Below are 18,998 nucleotides of genomic sequence, written 5' to 3'. Positions count from 1 at the left end.
TTAGAAGTAATTATTTTAAATAAAATTCTAGATAGAACAGACTTAAACCCTCTACCTTCTGTGCAGTAGTTTGGATTTGCGGTGCACTTCCTTCTCGATGCCAGTAAACTTTGATAAAACGATTATTTAATACTGCTTCTGTACTTGATATCGCTTTCTTGGCTTCCTCATGTGTGGCAAACTGAATAAGGGCACCTTCTGGATCACCTTGATATGCAACCTAAGAGTTAAAACAGAAGAACAAAAAGCATACAGCATGCAGAATTTTTGTGTCATAAACAAAACCATAGTTCCAGAGACTCCAGAGAAGTTTACAATTTAAACCCAGTATGGGTCAGCAGTTGAACATTTTCCATTCATGATTCTGCTTGAAATGTCTTGTGTCAAGAAGAAACCTTGAGATTACGCTATAAACTTTAATACGCTTAAGTAACAAATCTCAGTAGTCAAACAGAATTTCTAAATGCAAATACGTGTAGCTGTTTGAAAGATGAGGAAGAATCACTGGAATTGAGATAATTGATGTGAACAAAAAGAGCATCACAGTTTGTTTAGCTCTGATACTAAGTTCAATTTAGTTTTCCTCCTTTGGATACGAACACATTATATCAGATACCTTCAAAGAACAAAACTACATCATCCAAAAGATGAGCACAGCTGGCAATCTTTGTCCCTCAACACCCTCCTTTTCACATCCTCATCCCCTTCCCCTCATTCCTTTCCTTACAGAACCATACTACCTGCTAGTACACACGTATTCACAGATAAATATTTATCTATTCAATAGTTTAAGATCAATTAAGAGAGATTTCAGTTCTCTACATGCTCAGATGGGCACAGGAAATTCACTCTATTGTATCAGCATGCACAAAACTACTGTATTACAGCTCTTCATTCAATCTTTCATTGCAAGCAGGGAAGCATACATGAAAGCACCAGCATCTGAAACTTCCTGATAAAGGAATATGATGAAAGATCAGGCTGAGTAGTTTAGAGATTTCATATGAAACACTGACATTACACACAGCCTACAATATGTAACATCAAAGTTAAACCTTAGTTCTCTGGCTCTTCTCTGTATCTTTCTCTAATTTTTGGCTATTTTATGTTACTAAATGTCTGTTTAAAAAACAAAACAAAACATGAGTCACTCAAATACATTAGAAAGTAACCATGAGGGATAAAACAACAGAAAGAAATTGTAACAAAGGGATTGTTTTCTGGATGAGAAATACAGGTTCCCTATAATTAAGATTCACCTCAAAAAATAAAAAGTTCACACTATATCCATACTTATGGAAAAAGAACAAACAGTCCAAAAAAATTAAAATGTTTTACAGAAATTACGTTAGAAGTCTTATCTGCGAAGAGAAAACTAAACTTTGTTCAAACCTAAATAAGAACTGGAACATTTCACTTCTGCTTCATCAATGACAATTTCATTAAAACAGGAAGATTATGCTTAAGAAACAAGTTAGGAAAATAAAAAGAGCAGTTTCAGGAAATTAGTTACAAAGCACTTGGCATTCTCCATTTAGTAATTACTGCCAGCATTAAGCCAAAGCATATTTGTCTTCTCTTTGTTAACTCCTACCTGCAAGTTGACCAAATTTCCAAATTTACTGAAGTGCTCATTAAGTTTGCTGATATTGTTAAGCTCTGGAGGAACTTTCCTCAATTCAAGTTTTGTGTTTTCATTTCCAAACTGTACCTTCTTCTGGAAACCTGGACTATTTGTTCTGTTAAAATTTTGCCTGCAATAAATAAGAAACAAGCTAGAAATCCACAGTAAGCTACCAAATACAATGTAAAGTTTTATATGTTTACATTGGATTGCACGTGACACACAGTCTGGCAGATGAATAACATCAAATCCCATACGATTTTAGAAAAGCGCAGAAGGGTACAGTACACAGGCCTCTACATCTGCATTTGTGCTCACTCATACTCTCACCGTACCTCACCACAAAAAATCTCTAAGATAATTCATGATATTTTGATTGTCAGTAACGCCTACCTATGCCACAGTAACTCTCTCCAAATGCTGCTGCTTCTCAATCATTCCCCCAAATCTCTTCACCACCATCACAAATTCCTAATATTTCTAGGCTCTCCACAACCACAGCAATGTCTTAAAATCCCTTCCAACATTTTATCCCAAGTATATCTGGACACTGAGCACCACATTCTACATTCTATGTCAGTTACATGCCTGGCAACTCAATTCAGAATGGCAATGATAAAATTAAAAACTAAATCCAGACAACTCTAGTAAGTATCATACAGCAAGGCTCTGATCTTACATCATTGCAGCTTTCAGAGAGCAAATTTAATCCAAAGCAAATCTAGCTATCTCTGCAGTGTCTCTTAGATGACAGCCAATTACAGTCCTCACTATAATATGATTTATTTTAATACAGTTTATTCACACTTTAACTTGCTTGCAATTTATGTAATTTATATATATTTCAGAATGCAAAAAAGATCTCCACTGAACTACAACTATTAAGCCAACCTTGTGTTAATGACCACTCACTTGTCAAACCAAGTTTTCTTTGTAGGAACTCCGCCATCTCCTGCACCAATTGTTCTTTTCCTGGATTCAGCATCTACCACTATTCTCATACTGCTTTTATTAGGAGGTTTTTCTGTAAACAGATGAAAATGTTAATTTTTGTATTTTCTGTTTGCATTGAATTTGCACTGAAAAAACACAACTGATCCTTGTTCAAAAACTGCATCAAATCTTGGTTGCAGACTAATCTTCTTAAATCTTAACTATCAACACATGATAAAAACATCTAATAGCTTTAATTTTGTCCAATTAACATCATACAAAAGGAAAACAAAAGAAGGGTGACAGAAAGCATCTGCCTCCACTCACAATGCCTCATACAGTATCCTGAGGTTTGCACCATTTTTTGCTAACACCTCCATTTTTCTATTAGATGGCACACACAAAAATGTTTATGATAGGAAATGTAGGATACTCCAGAACCCTGATAACTAGGAACAAGATAGTGGGGTAAGTGGGGAAGGAAGTGAGGAAGTTAGGAAGGAACTTAGAATAAGAAAAATTCCCTGTTTAATTAACTTTTCTTACCTACAGAAGATATTTTAAAAATGCAACATTTTCCAGTATTTAATTCTCTGAAAAGTTCTCCAATTTACATTAATGTAAATTGAATTACAAACCTAACTAAAATAAGTATAGCTTTGAGAGCATACCTCTGGGTGGTAGATCCATGTCACCTGATGTGAGTCCAATCAAATTTGGTCTTTGAGCATGTACTCTATGTCTATACATAGGTCTGGAAGTGTTTGTTATACTTGGAGCTTCTGGATTATAGCCATCTGTGTCATACGTTTCTGGTAACAAATAAATTGTCTAATTAAAATAAATTGCAGTTAAAAAAAAAAAGGTTGCAAGTGTTATATTTAAACTAATTACAAGAAACAGTTAAAATGGAAAAGTCTGTTGTATAACTACTATCTTAAAAAACTATCATGATAAGTTATTATTACAATGAAAACACTATTTCATAGTCAAGATTCACATTTTACATGCATTTTGTTTTAATTGTCTTGAACTAAATTAGAAAAAAAGTGTTAAGTAACTGTCACAGTCTAAAAATGATATAATCATCTCAAACTATGAAATTATCTCTAAACACACTACAATATGAATCAATGTTATTCTATTTAGCAAACCTTGTGGGCAAAGCCTCAGTACTACACCTGCTGTAAAAAGAGAGGGTGGAGCAGGAGGCGGCTGGTGATGAATACCCGTTGTAACAACAGTAGGAACTGAGCTAGTTGCTGAATTTGGGGGAGCATCCATGCCAGCAGGCTGCAGTGGGGGAAGAGGAGGGGGTGGTCCTGAGGAAAAGAAAAACAATGTATTAGCATATTATCCACTATACTTTACGCTCAACTAACTCATATGGAAATTGATCTGAAAATGTTCTTCAGACTATTAAAACAAAAACAAAAAAAAAAACAGTAATTCCTATGAAACCATTTCAACTGGCAGAAGGCTCTTAACTCAGATCACAGACAAAAGCATTTCAATACTCAACATACTTTTTTTTTTTTTTTTTCCCTCCTCTGTAAACCACAATCTCATTCCTAACCCAGTATTTATCTTCACCAACAGAATTTCTTTAAAGTTGCATAAAACTTCCTCAAGGAAACAAATTCTTTAGTATCATCGTAATGATATTGTGCTTATTTATTTCTACAAAAGGTAATGTGACTCTTTCAAAGCTAAGCAGTCAATGCTGGCCTTCAAATTTATTATTGATAAAATGCATTTGGAAAAGACACAAAATCACGTATCTGGACATCCCAGACAGATCTGTAAACATTAACTTAGACAAAATTCACTATCTCAGCAAGACAGTTACTCTCTATAGTAAACAAAATAAATAAATTCAGTTCTTAAGTAAACATACTATTAACTGAAAATCAAGTTTAAAAAACTTACAAGTAATATCAAGTGCCAACTATTCTTGAGTAGTTTTACCAAGTGGAACATTTAAGTTAATTAAAAGGAAAAGAAAAAAGAGATAAGCACATAAAATTAACACATCACACAGTTTTTAAACCATGTAAGGGATATGAACCCTGAATTGCTATTTAAAAGATGACAGCTAGGATATAAGTCTTCAAATAATTTTTAGTGCTGGAGTCAAATCATTTTCTAATGAATGAGTAAATACACAGGAGAATTTTGTTTAAGTTCCAAATTCATGGCAAATGATGTTTTTATTTTTAGGTGTAAACTTAACAAGAATTCATGATTACTTTAATTTTAGTAACATAAATGAAATGACCAGCAGCTGTTTGTTTCCAGGGTTTTCTCTTCTTCTCTAATAGTAGTCATTTTTATACAATTTCTTCAAGTAAACTCAAGGAGTTGAGTTTTGCTATGCCATGCCATGCTTTTGCATAAACACAACTGAAATATTATTTCTTATTCAAGATTCACACTCTATATGCAAATTGTACAACTGACATTGCAACAACTGCCATAAAAAAAATACTGAGATCATCGTACAGTTTTTTAAAAATATAACTAACATTCTTAAAACACCTTTTTGCACTGTATGTTTTGTTTGTTTGTTTGTTTCCTAAACTACCTGTTACAGGTGGAAGGCTAGGTGGTAAGGGGCCTGGTGGTGGTACTGGAGGTCTAAGGTTAACAGGAGGAGGACTCAGAATTGGTGGAGGGGGAGGAAGTCCAGGAGGAGGTGGTCCTTCAACAACAGGGGGTTGTGCTGGAAAAGGCAGAATGCCAGGAAGATTCACATCTTCTACCACTACTGGATCGCTTCCATGATCAAAAGGGCACATATCTCCTCTCATACAGAAACCCTTTTCTGAAACATCAAAAACAAAAAGAATTTTTAACATTCAAGAGCTATATGTACAGCTTCAGGAAATGTTACTAACAGAAAAATTGAAAAGTTAAAGAAAAATATTAATTAAACAGAGGGACACTACAAAACGTGAAACTGAAGATAGGAGGAGAAGCATGCTGCAATAAGCTAGCAGTAAAGATTAGAGGACAGCTGTATCATAGTTTCCCAATGAAATACTATTTGCTTCATACACAAAAACTGGAAATAACAAGCTGTTATACAGATGATCTTTTAAAGATGCAAAGTTTCAGTCATGCTTGGAGATGCTGTTTTAGAGGTATATCCATCTGCACATTCTGAACCTTTTCCAAAATTCTGTAGAGCTACAGACCTCACCACAATACTCTGCAGCTCAGCTTGCATTAGAAGAAAACTTCAAAACAACTACACTTTTACAACTATGCGTTCCCATGAGTGAGACCTGCAAAACTGAGACTATTTTCTAAAACAAACAAACAACAACAACAAAAAAAAAAACAAAAAAACCCATGTGTTACTATTTTAATCAATGTTCCGAATATAAACTGACTTAGATCTCAGACTTGTGATATACAGCAGGCAGGAAAAAAAGCCTCAGAAAAATACATTGTGGGGAAATCATATTCTGTTAAGAGGTTGACTAGCTGGATTTAGCTAAGCACAAACTCCAATAGTCTCTTCCACTGATAAGACATGGAAAAAGACAGCATAAGCTGGGTAAGCACAAAAAAGTACTCAATTTTAAGAAATATCTAATCTGTAGAAAACAGTTTAACATTGAGTCTTTTAGTAAATTAATCTCTCTTAGACAGGATGGAATAAAATCAATAATTGATGACATCAGTGAGTTTCTAATTATGGCCAAAACAATCAAGTATAATACTTGGTTTAAACAAAAGATAAAGCTCCACTAGTATTTATATAAAAATCAATACAATATCCTTTATCCATATAAAATAAATCTAATAAATAGAAAGAAAACACAGAAGCACTAACAAAAATATCTAAAAGGTAAGTCCTTAAAAAGTGAGATAAATATACATTCAAAAATTATTATAGAAAAAAAACAGTATTAAGGAAGAATGTGAAAAAAAAAAATGACCTTTATCTTTCAAGAAAGGAGCCTGTTACAGCTGCAGCAAGCAATTAAAAAAACCTAGACTTACCATCATAATCTCTACAGCGTTTCTTTGGCAGCGGAGGTCTTCCATAGGAGTTGTGGTCCAGCTGCTCTTCATGGAATTCTGACCAGCTTTCAGTAGTGTTATTTCCATGATGAGCAGGAGCAATAACAGTAATAGTGCTGCTCAGTGTAGGGACAGGATAGTGGCCAGATGAAATATTTGTTACAGAAGAAACTGGAGTATAATTGTTTTCTAATGGATCTGTTCTATCCATATCATATTTTGGCTTTCCCAAATCCCTTTCTGAAAAGAAGAGGGGAAAAACAAGTTAATTGGAAAAATGAAAGCATTAAGTTTATTTACTCAAAGTCAATAAATCTCAAAATATGAGAATAGTAACTGGAATGTTCTACTCATTGCGCAGAGCTGAGCCTCCACAATTACAGCTGTTTATAAATTGACTGAATAGAGTCTTGAGCAACACATTCCAGTTTGTCTGCTTTGAGAACAGTTACTAGACTAGGACTAGATGTTTTTCAGGGGCCTCTTCCAGCCTCAACTATACCATGATTCTACACTCCCAGGTTTTCACAGAATCATAGAATGGCCTGGGTTGAAAAGGTGCTCAAAGATCATCTAATTTCAATCTCTCTGCCACAGGCAGGGCTTTTAATCAGGAAAAACAAAACTAAACAAACAAACAAAAAAAAAAACTTAAAATTACATAGTCAACCACCAGAGTACACTATGTCCATAATAAAACGTAAAGTTTATTTAACTTCAAGCATAGTAGATCATATGTAGCAATCCATATATTCTAAGAACTTCATTTGGAAAGCTATCCTCAACAAAGGGAAACAACAACAGAAAGTAATCACTACTTGAAAATATTATAAAAGTGATATATCTTTAATGTTTCAAGACACTGTATTACTGTTGTAGCTTCATGTTGTTAATATTCATTTTGTCTGCATCCAACTGCACGCGCTGACAGGTGTGGAAAACTCCTGGACATATATAGTAGCAGCATGATTTATTATTCTAAATACATACTAACTATTCTCTTCGTTTTCTAACATTACCATCAATTAAGCAACAAACAAAAAGATGAAGACAGTAGAATCCTGTCACGATGTAAGCTTGCAGACTCAAACAACAGCACATTAAAGAAATATTAATAAAAACATCCTAAAAGTGGCAGACAAGTATGGGTAAAGCAGGCATTCCCTTATGTTCTCAGAAACAGGAAAAATGGTTTTACTGTAAGATACTAACTGTAAGAAATTACAATTGTAGTAAAAGTAAAATATTCCTTAAAATAAGATTTAATCACACTGCAATATAGTTATAAAACTTATGAAATAAGCTGATTGAAAAATTTATGCTTGCTAATTTTCAGGAGCTCTGCATTCCTGCTTGTAAGACCGTGTTAGCAAAGCCCATTCACAAAGAAAAATAGTAAATAGGAGATCTACACAATTATTTTCACTTCTGTAATCTTTTAAGTCAGGATAAAGAGATCATACAACTCTTAATGCAGTTTTTTAATTTATCAGTAACAACTGTAAAGGAAAAGCATTCATTTCAGATGAAAAAGCTTTTAAAAGAAGCTTAATTTGAAGAGCAAAACTACTGTATTGAAAGAAGCCTTAAGTCCTACAGCTATGTGTGTTAATGCACATATTTACTATAGTAATTTCAGCCTCTTCCCAAGATGCCAAAGAGGGAACAACACAAAAAGAACAGACCTGTACTCTGCTGTTTAACAAGCAATTTGCTGACAAATCGGTAGTTTCCACCAGTCCTACCTCTGTAGGTGAGTATTAATTTCTGCATATTGTGATATCAGATACTGAGTTTCCCTAGAACTTAAGAAAACACAATTAACTTGGATTTTTCTGCCTTTTCTGCCTGTCTCACGACATTTAGAAGTGGCCAACACAATGAAAGGTAATAGAGAAGAACTGTGGGAAAGAAGGGAAAATAAGAACTGAGAACATAATCACATAAGCTTCATAACCACAGTAAACAAAGCTAGAAGTTAACAATAAAACAAGAGCATCAATAGAAATTTTAGTACATCTTGAACAGAGTGTTACAGTCTAGTGTCTAAATTTTGTAAGCAACATTCACCGTATTTTAGAGACCAACTGTTGGTACCTCTGCTTCGTGTTCTGCTTCGGCTTCTGCTCCGGTCTCGATCCCTGTCCCGCAGTCTCTCTTTGCTCCAGCTCCTACTTCGACTCCTGCTGTAGCTTCGACTTCTCCCTCTTCTTCTGTTGTATCGATCCCTGTAGGAATCTCTTCTGGGAGGATTGCGGTCATAATCTCTCTTCCGAGAACGTTCATCTTTTTTCCTTTCATCGCGGCTTCTAAACATATAATTTTGCCGATTGTTACTTACAAAAATTAAAAATCTAAAAATACAGCAATGGTAAATAGCATAAAAGGCAAAAAACTACAGTCCTTCCTTTCTCATCAAAATACTTATATTTGGTTTATGCATCTTACTTCTATCATCCTGAACATTTTTAAATGTAAAATATTGATTTTGCCCCAAAATGCACCTTCTGCACATTGAAAGTATCAAGAAGACCAACTGAAGGGAAAATTTCTTAATTAAAATTACAGCTATTCAAGCTCAACAGCGAGTAGAGTAAGTGTTGTAATTTAAATTACAAATCTAACATTAAAAATCCAAAAAAGTCCAAAGTAATAGTCATAAACTTACAGACAGTTTACACAGTTTCTTGTAACACATACTCTCAGTTTAAATATATTTGCATAAGAGCTGCAATGGTTTTATTTTAGACTTAATAGGTGACTATATTTAAAGGAAATATTTATAATGTCATAAAAATCCAAATCTCTCCAATTAAAGATACAATACAAGAGATTAAGAAAAATTAATTACCTGGTATCTCTGTAGCGTGAACTTGACTGAGGAGGGCTGTGATTTAGTCTTCTGGAGAACTTCTTTTCTCGCTCTTCCTCTTTAACTATCTGAATTTCAATTACATACATTAGATCAAAGCATCAGTACACTATACTAAAGACTTCTGCACAGCCAAATAAAAACAAAAATCTCAAATACTGAACAAAGCCTGCAGCAACAGTTGAAACGGAACAAGATTTTTACTTCTGATACAATAACATAGTAAATTTCAAATTTCCGAGAATATTCAGAACACTGTTCGAGAGAATATAAAGTAGCATAAGAAATGTTTATTATGCCGCAGTGAAAATACATCTACTTTTGATACAGGTGGAGAAATCCATATTGAGGTACAGTGAATGACCTGGGTGCACAGCAATGTTCCATGAGTGGCATAATAATGTCTTTTCAGCAGGTTACCTTTTTGACATAATGGTTAAACACTCCAAACCAAACCTACACAGCTGTTGATTAAGGGCTAACCTATTCTTCCTGGGTCATAGAATGATACAAACACCAGTGCCAGAATGTCTCCAGGATCAAGTAGCTGAAGGAATGAGGACTGTCATTTGGAATGGCAAATTAAAAGGGCAGCATTAATTAGAGCAGTCTCCTGAGCAAAGAACTAATGCAGGCTGTACCACACATTCTACAAAATCCAGAAACTCTGTTTCCATTTGCACAGTCAGAACCATTTTGATTTACTCAGGAAATTATATTACCAATGAGCTTATGTTCAGAAACACTGTGCTCAACATACGAGGCATGAACCGCCAGACAGTTTAAAGTTGCAGTGCAAAGTCTGAGACTAAACTTGGGACTGTTAATAAAAACACACGTGATGAAGCTGAACCAAATAAGTAAGCCATGGGAATGAAGAAAAAAGGAACATGGATAAAATAATGTCAGTGCTTACCTCTTCTTTTTTTGTCTCTTTCTCCTGGTGCTGAAAGAACTCTACTTTTAGGCTTCCTGATGATGGCTGTTCTGGTGGAGGTAGATAGCTTTTTGTATTCACAGCATCAAACAGTTTTTCCACAAATATCTGAGTTTCTAAAAGTAAAGAATAAAAATAAATATTCAGTATTCAAAACTAATATTTGCTTTTAGAAACTAAAAAAGTTCACCTAAAACAACTATTTGCACTTTTTTTTTTAAAAAAAAAAAAACAAGTGTTTTTTTTTAAAAAAAAAACACTTTGCTTCTATACTTCGTATTTTGAAAGGACTTTTACAGGGTCAAGAAACACGTCAATAATGACAATGTTTCATATAGGCATTCAATTGCAGTATTTTTGGTATCTTCTTATCAACCACCTAGAAGAACATTTTTTAATATATATAGAGGTTCAGTGCTTCTAATTCACACAGTAATTCTTAACATTCTTAATTTTCTTCCAGGAATAAAAACAGACAAAAAATACACGTTAAAAAAAAAAAAAACAAAAACCTATAAATTGCGCTATACACCTGTGGTTTTGTCCTTTTTTTTTTTATTATTCCTTCGTGCACATTGAATTACATATTTCCAAGTAACAAAGCAAAGAAATAAACAAAGGATTCTACATTAAAAGTTTGTTTGAAATAAAATTTTTTACTCAAGATTAAGAGTCACAACAAACACCATACCTTTCTGGAGAAATACATCCAGCTGATCAACACATAATGCCTTCAGCTCCTTTTCACTTTTATCCTTCTTTACCAAAGCCAGAACATATTTAGCTAGGGCAGATGGATCTGCATCACATCTGCAAACAGAAATTTAAAAAAACACACAGAAGAGATTAAATTATAAAACTGAATGTCTGAAACTGGTATCACCAATTTCATATAGAGGATCAAAATTTTTTCTTGTAAAGTAATTGAAAAATACCCAGGGGTATTTTCTAAGAGTGAGTCCAGAGATGAAAGATCACTCAGCATCACATTTTTCTCCAGAGAAGTGATTCCCTAGAAATGAGATTTCCAAACAATACTCCACAGATCATTTCAAAGCAAACTAGAATGAACTATTTAGGGCAAAACGGCTTCAACTGCCTAATAGTCCTGAAGAATCATAAAAGCTACGATAAGTACTTCCATAATTTCTCGATTATGAAATCAGTGAAGATAGATCTGTAGTACTGAACAACTCTTAATGGTATAAAGTTAGCCTACGTAATTAGAAATGAAAGCAGTAATACAGCAGAAGTGATGCTACTGAAATGAAAAGGAAGATTTACCATATGCACACTGATGATGTGCTGCAGACAGCAATGTGGTCTGAGTGATGATCAAAGTTAATACTACTACTTCAGTAACAGTTTTAAGAAACTAATGAGGAAAGACAATTGCACTGATGCTTCCTAACTGTACATTCTCTGTATCAAAAATAACTTGAAACAAGTGAAATTAAAATATACTCAGGGAGTTGCAATGAATGTAAGTATTATATAAACACTGTTCCAGTGAATAAGACCACAATGACTGAACAGAATAGAACAGCTACTTCCAACCTATTCTACATTAAAACAAATGAAATTTCAGCACTGAGGTTTAATTAGAAGTCTTACTGCTGATAGTTTAAATGACATGTGTTTTAGGCCCTGAAAGCACATCCTCTAAAATATCATACGTATCACACTATATAATTCCTTTTCTCAAAGAAGCTATCTTGAGTGCCACATCCTCCACACAAACATATCCATTAAGCAAAGGAAGCAGATCTGCCAGCTGTCTTAAGTAGACCCTAAGGATACCCCGGGCTCAGAATAGTGCTCTCTAACATTAGAGGTCAAAGCTTCAAACATAACTCAGTATCCTGCAGAAAGCAGGCAACAGCAGTATTTCATGCTGCAGAAGCAACGTGAGCTGTTAGGGGACACAGCACAATTTTCTGTATTAGCCTCCATTATTCATAGATATAAGAGATGGGAGTTTACAATCAATCCAAAAGAATCCGCACACACAAAACCAGCTAAACACAAACTGCACAAACTGTACACAAACAGCCAGTTGAGTAACAGGCTGCACAAAGACTGAAAATCCTTCAGAAAATTTTTCTTCCAAGCATCGCACCTCGTTTACCCTAATTCAGATTTAATAACATTTACCTACAAGAATGCTGCCCAAGCACCAAGTCACCAAGTCACCTCGGAAACAGGAACATCACTTCATACATCGAGGATGGCAGAACTGCTCTTGTACTGCTAGCACATGAACACATCATCCACCCAGACCATCTGGAAGCCCACGTCTAATGGTTGTCTGTGCAGTGAGGTAGCAGGCAGTGAGTGGTCTCATCCAAGAGAGCCCGAGAGGGCCTAAATTCTACCACTTCTCAAATTCATGCATTCAGAAGTTGAGAAAATTTTAAGATTATCTGATTTCCATGTCACTACACAGGATTTGCATTCTTTTCCAAGTTTAAAGCTGGAAGATGCCTCAGAAAATTATAGTGGTATTTTCATTTTTTCTACCAACAGTCATAAAAGGAAAGCAATTTGGAGAGGAAGGGAAAATTTTCACATGATAATCCTTTTTGTTGTTGTTGCTGTTTCTGTTCTTCACAAATATTAGATAAAATATAAGCTGAATTTTTATTTGAATTCTCACCGTTTTTTGTAACACAAAGTTAGAACATTAAACATGTCATGACACATGCGTGCATCCATAACTACTCAGTGAACAACAGCAACAAAAAAAAGGAGTTAAGTCAAAAAAGTAAAAAGCCACAAATGTCAGTTACTACAGTTTCTTAAATCTCCAGCTGCTAGAGTAGTGACTATAAGACAGCTTCATATTCCGCTTAAAATAATTCCTTTTCCATAAGCAGGATAGAAAATACAAACTCTTGTCTGGAAAGCCATCTAGATTCCAAAAGCTCTAACGCTAACACACACTACATGCATACAGTCAGTGCTCTTCTCTCCTCGTCCCTCACGGTAACCTCAGAACGTCATTCCATGCACTGAACTAACTCCAAAACACTCTCAAGAAAATACCCCCAATAAAAATGTATGTTAATTTCAAAAAGACAGAATCGCCTTCTGTGGCACTGTTTATAATTTGTCATCCCATACGTGGTAATACCACATATAAGCAAAACATATGTACTAAGTTCTAACATTACTATTCAGTATGTAAGCACTGAAATTCCCCTATACATAACCAGGAAAGCTTACCTGCTACTAAAGTAAAAATATACATTTATTTTTGGTCATTCAAAAAAAGGTTTTTTTTCGAGAAATACTAGCACATATGAATTACTTCGTAATGCATTTTGTAGTAAATAAGATGGAGAAAATCTTTTCATAAATGAGCATGCTAGTTATTTTAGATACATTTAAACAGTATGTGTACAGTAAGTTTACAGCAAGATCTTTCATTGTCACTGGTTTTCAGAGGGTTTTTTCCCCACAAGATGATGGAAAAATTATATTGCTAGATACATGAATTGGTGGAAGAGAGGAACAAGAGACCACTTTACAAAAAAACTGTTTTACTTTACAAAACTGTGGATACAGTCTAATAATCTCCGTTTTCTAGCTTTTAGAGTTCTGGGGGAGCGTTGCTTTCACAAAAAGCAATTCCTTCGGACTTTCTCACTACCAACAGAATTCTGAAATACTGTGTATGAATTCTCCATCCTCAATTCTGTCAAAATCTGCCAGGTTGGATTACAGGAGGCTTGCTTGTACACAGTATGTACATTCTCTAGTTTAACTATCTTTTCTTACAGAATGGGAGTCTTTGTGTGTAAGTAAACACAATATACTTGCAGTATCTTTATTTTGCACGCATGAATGTTTCATCCGTTTTGATCTAGTTTTTTCAGCCTTCCTAAGCTCTTTGACTTGTATCTTATACTCTTATAGAGGACAGTGCTTTATTAACCAATGGCTCTTTAATGAAAACAGGAAAAGCACCCATGCAGCAGCAGCTGAATATATTGTGCAGTATAAAGGATTCATCATACAGCATACAGCCTTCTTATACACTAAGAAGTTCAACATGAGGAAGGTCCCTAAGTGACTGTTTAGAAAAAATACAAAAATGAGATTACTACCTATGAATTTCAAATAGTTTAAGCAGCACTTCAAATTTTACAATAAATTTATACTTCAATTACAGCATTCATTGAGTATTACACATTTTTAATTGCTAAGCTTGAACCCTTAGCTTAACCTGAATATAGTGCAGGACATCAATGACCTCAGGAAAAATCAAATACATGCAGTAAAAGTCTGACAAATTCAGATTCAACTTCATTCTTATGCTAACATTTGGCTACTAGAAAAACATTCAAATGCATTTAAACAAGTAAAATAACATTTCTTAACTTTAAATCTTCTATCTATGTTCCTTCAAGTTTTCATAGGCCTCTGCTACATACAACAATAATCACATAAATTTCTCATCTTATTATTTTTCTAAAGTGAGCAAGCAAAGTACATTTGGTATACGTAATCTGAGCCAACTGCCACTGCAGGATGTACATCCGAGTGCCTGTTACAATTAAACAACACAGCACATTTTCTTACACCCACTTTCTAGGTACATGATCTTGATCAGAAACGCTGTATGTTTTTACCCCGGCAATACTTTTCTGCAGAGGCTAATACATGAGTCAAACATACTGTGACTACTGCTCTGTGCTAGACAACAGAGATTGCTCTAGAAATCCTGCTTTAGTAAACACTACCTAGCATTCAGGCATATATGGACAAAAACTCTTGCTAGAATTCTATGTGCTCTTCAAGGAATGATCTGGATACCTCTAACCATTGGAAAAGAGTTTCAGAAAGCAAGGTCATGTCCAATCAAACATTCTGCTCCACTGCAAAAGCAGGAGTTCACAGCTACAAAAAAAAAAAAAAAAAAAAAAAAATCAAGGAAAATTTCCAAATCCATTGTTTCCTATCTCATTCAGTTTTTCTGAAATTATTCCAAATTACCATTTTAAATAAAGAAAAAGCAGCACAAGAAAACTAAACACGTAAAAGTAAGTTTAAGCCATAAAAAGATTTAAGCACTGAATATTCAAGAATGCGTAACTTGGTTGAAAAAGAGTTCCTTCTCTCTAGCATCCCCTCCCCCCCATTTTAGTTTTAATTTAAAGCTGTAAACTTCAAATTAAGATTAAATTTAATTCTTCATAATTCTTTAAGCAACATTCAACCTATCAGTTTTCAATACAAATTCAGTGAGTGTGTAAAAAGTTGCCTGTAGAGAAATTTTACTGGTGTAGTTACCTAGCTGTACACAAACAAAATCTCTTATTAACAAAGCTTATAATGACTTAGTATAAGACTACAGCAAAACAGCTAAAAGTAATTCAGCAAAGCAGATAAGCTAAATCAGCAAAATACCTTTGTACATAAATAGGGTATAATCATTTAATAACACATGGAGTATAAATATACAATAAATGTCTCCCCAAGTAGTAAGAAAGAAGAAACAAATGTTGACTACAATTACGATGTATTTTGCTAGGTTAGTGTGTTTAAGCAAAGTCTACTTGCTCTCTGGTGACAACAGTTGGTTCTTCCATGTTCCAGACAAAACAATCCTTAAGTGATGTTTAACTATAGGGTACCTAATCATTTTACCCACTGAGAAAAAACAACACAACAATTTCCCAAACTGCACCTATCCAACTGTAATCTGACAGTTTTCACAAAGTGAACACTGTTACTCACAGCAGGGGAGGAAGGTGGGGGACGATTAGGGAAGAGCGAGGAATGAGAAACTTGCATCAAGTCTTCCTGTAACCTACAGTAACAATCCAATGCCTAGAATCTCAATCTAAAGTTCAGTTTGGAGACAGCTAGAGCACACACAACTTTTGTAAAGAGGTAAAAGCACCTACAGTTTTTTTTGTTTGTTTTTAAATGAATGTACCTTTAAATGAACATCCAAAAAAAAGGTGCTGCAAAACCTGAAACTAGTTTCTTGACAAATTTAAACTACCACAATACACTGAAACCACAAAAGCACATCTGAACACCTCCAGGCAGTGAACTCTTTCTGTAAAGGAAGTAACATGTAGGTGCATGTTATTTGTTTCACCTTGATCCTCAGAAATCACAACTTCAACTTTCACAATCTGGTTTTGTTGCCTAAAGATTAATATTTATACTTCTCTAGCACATAGCTCGGTCCTTAACATTAACCACGGTGGACATGGCTATGTTCGAGTGCTTTGCATTTGCAGCCATGAGTGTGTGCAGAAAAAACTTGCCACTTACTGGGCACCTAGTCTAAAGTAGGTATTTGATTGCTTTGCTGCAAGATTCTGCACTCAAAAATCTGTAAAAAGCTCCAGCACTCAGAAATTCAATGGACGACAGAGTCATTCAACAAGGTCTGGCCTATCTTGAGACACTTTCGATAGCTCTTTATAAGCACAGACATATGCTGAGGAATGCAGCAGCCGCCAGTGCTCTTATCCAAGATACTGATGTCATTACTGTAGTTCTAAAATATGATATCCCAACCTGACAGGCTCATACAGCTGCAACCAGCAACCAACAGCTTACAATGCCACATCCTAGACTCAAAACAGCTCTCAAGGAGTGGAACTGCTGTTAGCTTGCTGGCTGTTCAGCACATGTTCAATGCAGAAAGCAAAAATCATTGTTTTACCTGCGCCTTGTGATGCAGCCAGGGAGTTCATTTCACCAGTGGTGAAGTAAGAACGGAGGAAGGTACAGCAAAATAAGAATAATTTCTTCATACTTTATTTCCCGATTTCACATACCCCTTTTTATAATCCCAATACTGCAATTCTGCCGCAGTACCTTTTCCAAATAAGCACAACAGTATCAGCACTCAAAGTCAGGAATATTCAACTCTCAAACACTGCAGCTCCCCATGAGTTACATGAACAACTACAAAGTTTAATAGACACAGAAGAGTGACTTCAGTAGTATAAACTGATACAACAATTACATCCATCCATGCCTCATTTATATTTGTTACACTTTACAACAAAGTGCTAGCGGTAAATTAAATAAACTTTTTTTTTTTCTTTTTATGCTTTGGAACATCTTAGGAATTTTCTGGTCAATTAAAGCAAAACCTCCTCGTGGGTTCTTAAAGTCTTTCTCGTAGGACAGTGGACACCATGAAGATTCAAAGAAATGTCAAAGATTTTCATTTCAATTTCTACTCTTTCAGTATCTTGGGTCATTATCATATTCTTTACACCATTGTTAAACCTCCTTTATTCACTTTTCTTAAGCTAGTGGGAGATGACTAAATAGTAACCTACTAATAATTAAGCAAGATCCAAAATAATTAAGCAAGATCCAAAATAATTAAGCAAGATCCAAAATAATTAAGCAAGATCCAAAATAATTAAGCAAGATCCAAAATAATTAAGCAAGATCCCTCATCCACAAAAGAAATGTATTGAGATTTAACGATGAAAGGTTGAAAAGCACAAGCAAGCAGGAAAAGAGTGAAGGAATAGATGAATACCAGCATGTTTTGTTTCCCATAAAACATTCCAATGACAAATACACTCAAAATATTCTTCAATTTGGATTTTATTCTGTCAAAATAGTTTGAAGGTCATTATCATTTACAGAATTAAATGATGCAAAAAAGTCTTTCAGTTTTAATGAGGGATGCCTAAGTATTGCACAAGCATTGTTTCAAATTTTTTTTCATCTTCTTTGCAAGTCTGACTTTGCAACTGAACAAATTTTTTCAGAAATCTAAATGCAGAAAAGAGGAAAAAAATAGATGCAGGAACCTTACTCAACTTGTAAGTAAAATTCAACAGGCCAGCAGAAAAGCTTAATTATACTTATTTTACACAAAGTAATTAAAAACAAGATAATTTTCCACTGCAAAAAATTAGGGAAAGGGGGAGAATATTACAGCATCTTATAAAGGCAATGTGTTCGTGTGCAGCATTTATACAACACAACTGGCAATAAAATGAAAAAGACCTGCCTCCTTATCAATCTGCCAAGCCAGAACCTGACATTCTAGCAAGCATATATACACAGTTTATACAGGATCTAGAACAGACTTGTAAAAAAGAAATCCATCACAACAGAAATGGCTTAGCGAAGTCTTTGTTAGTACAAAACTTAGAGGTGACAGACATGAGGTTACAATTCAAGTTCAATGTTACCTTCAAATACATTGCAGGAGCCATACCACAGACGAGAAAAAATTATTAAATACTCGAAAGCAAGCATACTGCGGTCTGCAAGCAGTGAAGACTATCACTGACACACATATCTTCTACACAGAGCTAACCTGAGTTAAACATACAAAATAGTTCTAGTCAAATACAAAGCAGCCACAGCACTGAAGTACTTCTACTTTGTTTACACTGCTACTACATTCACATACAGGTATCACTAATGGTTGTGTGCATGTTATGTAATTCTCTGTGAACCAAACGCCTTTTTTTTTTTCCCCAAAGTTATTTCCAAAACTGTGCACACCAGGAAAAAAAAAAAAAAAAAAAAAACGGGAAATAAAGGCCCGTACTTTGGAGGACTGTAAAAAGTCACTAGAGAAGTACCACCCTTCAAGC

At 34.7% G+C, this 18,998-nt stretch overlaps 1 protein-coding gene across 20 annotated transcripts in view; it reads right to left on the bottom strand.

Annotated features, from left to right (window-relative positions):
• RBM26 (RNA binding motif protein 26) overlaps positions 1–18,998 on the bottom strand; it is an 86,285-nt gene that overhangs the window by 63,584 nt on the left and 3,703 nt on the right. For 17 of the 20 annotated variants that reach the window (XM_085215654.1, XM_085215667.1, XM_085215653.1 and 14 more), the window contains exons 2-12: positions 11,090–11,208; positions 10,378–10,514; positions 9,441–9,529; positions 8,660–8,898; positions 6,569–6,829; positions 5,142–5,381; positions 3,712–3,879; positions 3,229–3,369; positions 2,537–2,648; positions 1,595–1,754; positions 56–220 (exon numbers count right to left, since the gene is read on the bottom strand). In XM_085215654.1, coding sequence (XP_085071780.1) covers positions 56–220; positions 1,595–1,754; positions 2,537–2,648; positions 3,229–3,369; positions 3,712–3,879; positions 5,142–5,381; positions 6,569–6,829; positions 8,660–8,898; positions 9,441–9,529; positions 10,378–10,514; positions 11,090–11,208 — 1,831 coding nt within the window. The remainder of the gene's footprint in view (positions 1–55; positions 221–1,594; positions 1,755–2,536; positions 2,649–3,228; positions 3,370–3,711; positions 3,880–5,141; positions 5,382–6,568; positions 6,830–8,659; positions 8,899–9,440; positions 9,530–10,377; positions 10,515–11,089; positions 11,209–18,998) is intronic. The other 3 variants (XM_019610555.2, XM_010728702.2, XM_010728703.2) reach the window with 3 other exon arrangements.

The sequence above is a fragment of the Meleagris gallopavo genome, chromosome 1 (genome assembly GCF_905368555.1).
Source record: "Meleagris gallopavo chromosome 1, MGAL_WU_HG_1.1, whole genome shotgun sequence".
Lineage (NCBI taxonomy): Eukaryota > Metazoa > Chordata > Aves > Galliformes > Phasianidae > Meleagris > Meleagris gallopavo.
Note: the sequence above shows the minus strand (reverse complement) of the source record. Positions and strands in the feature narration are given on the sequence as shown.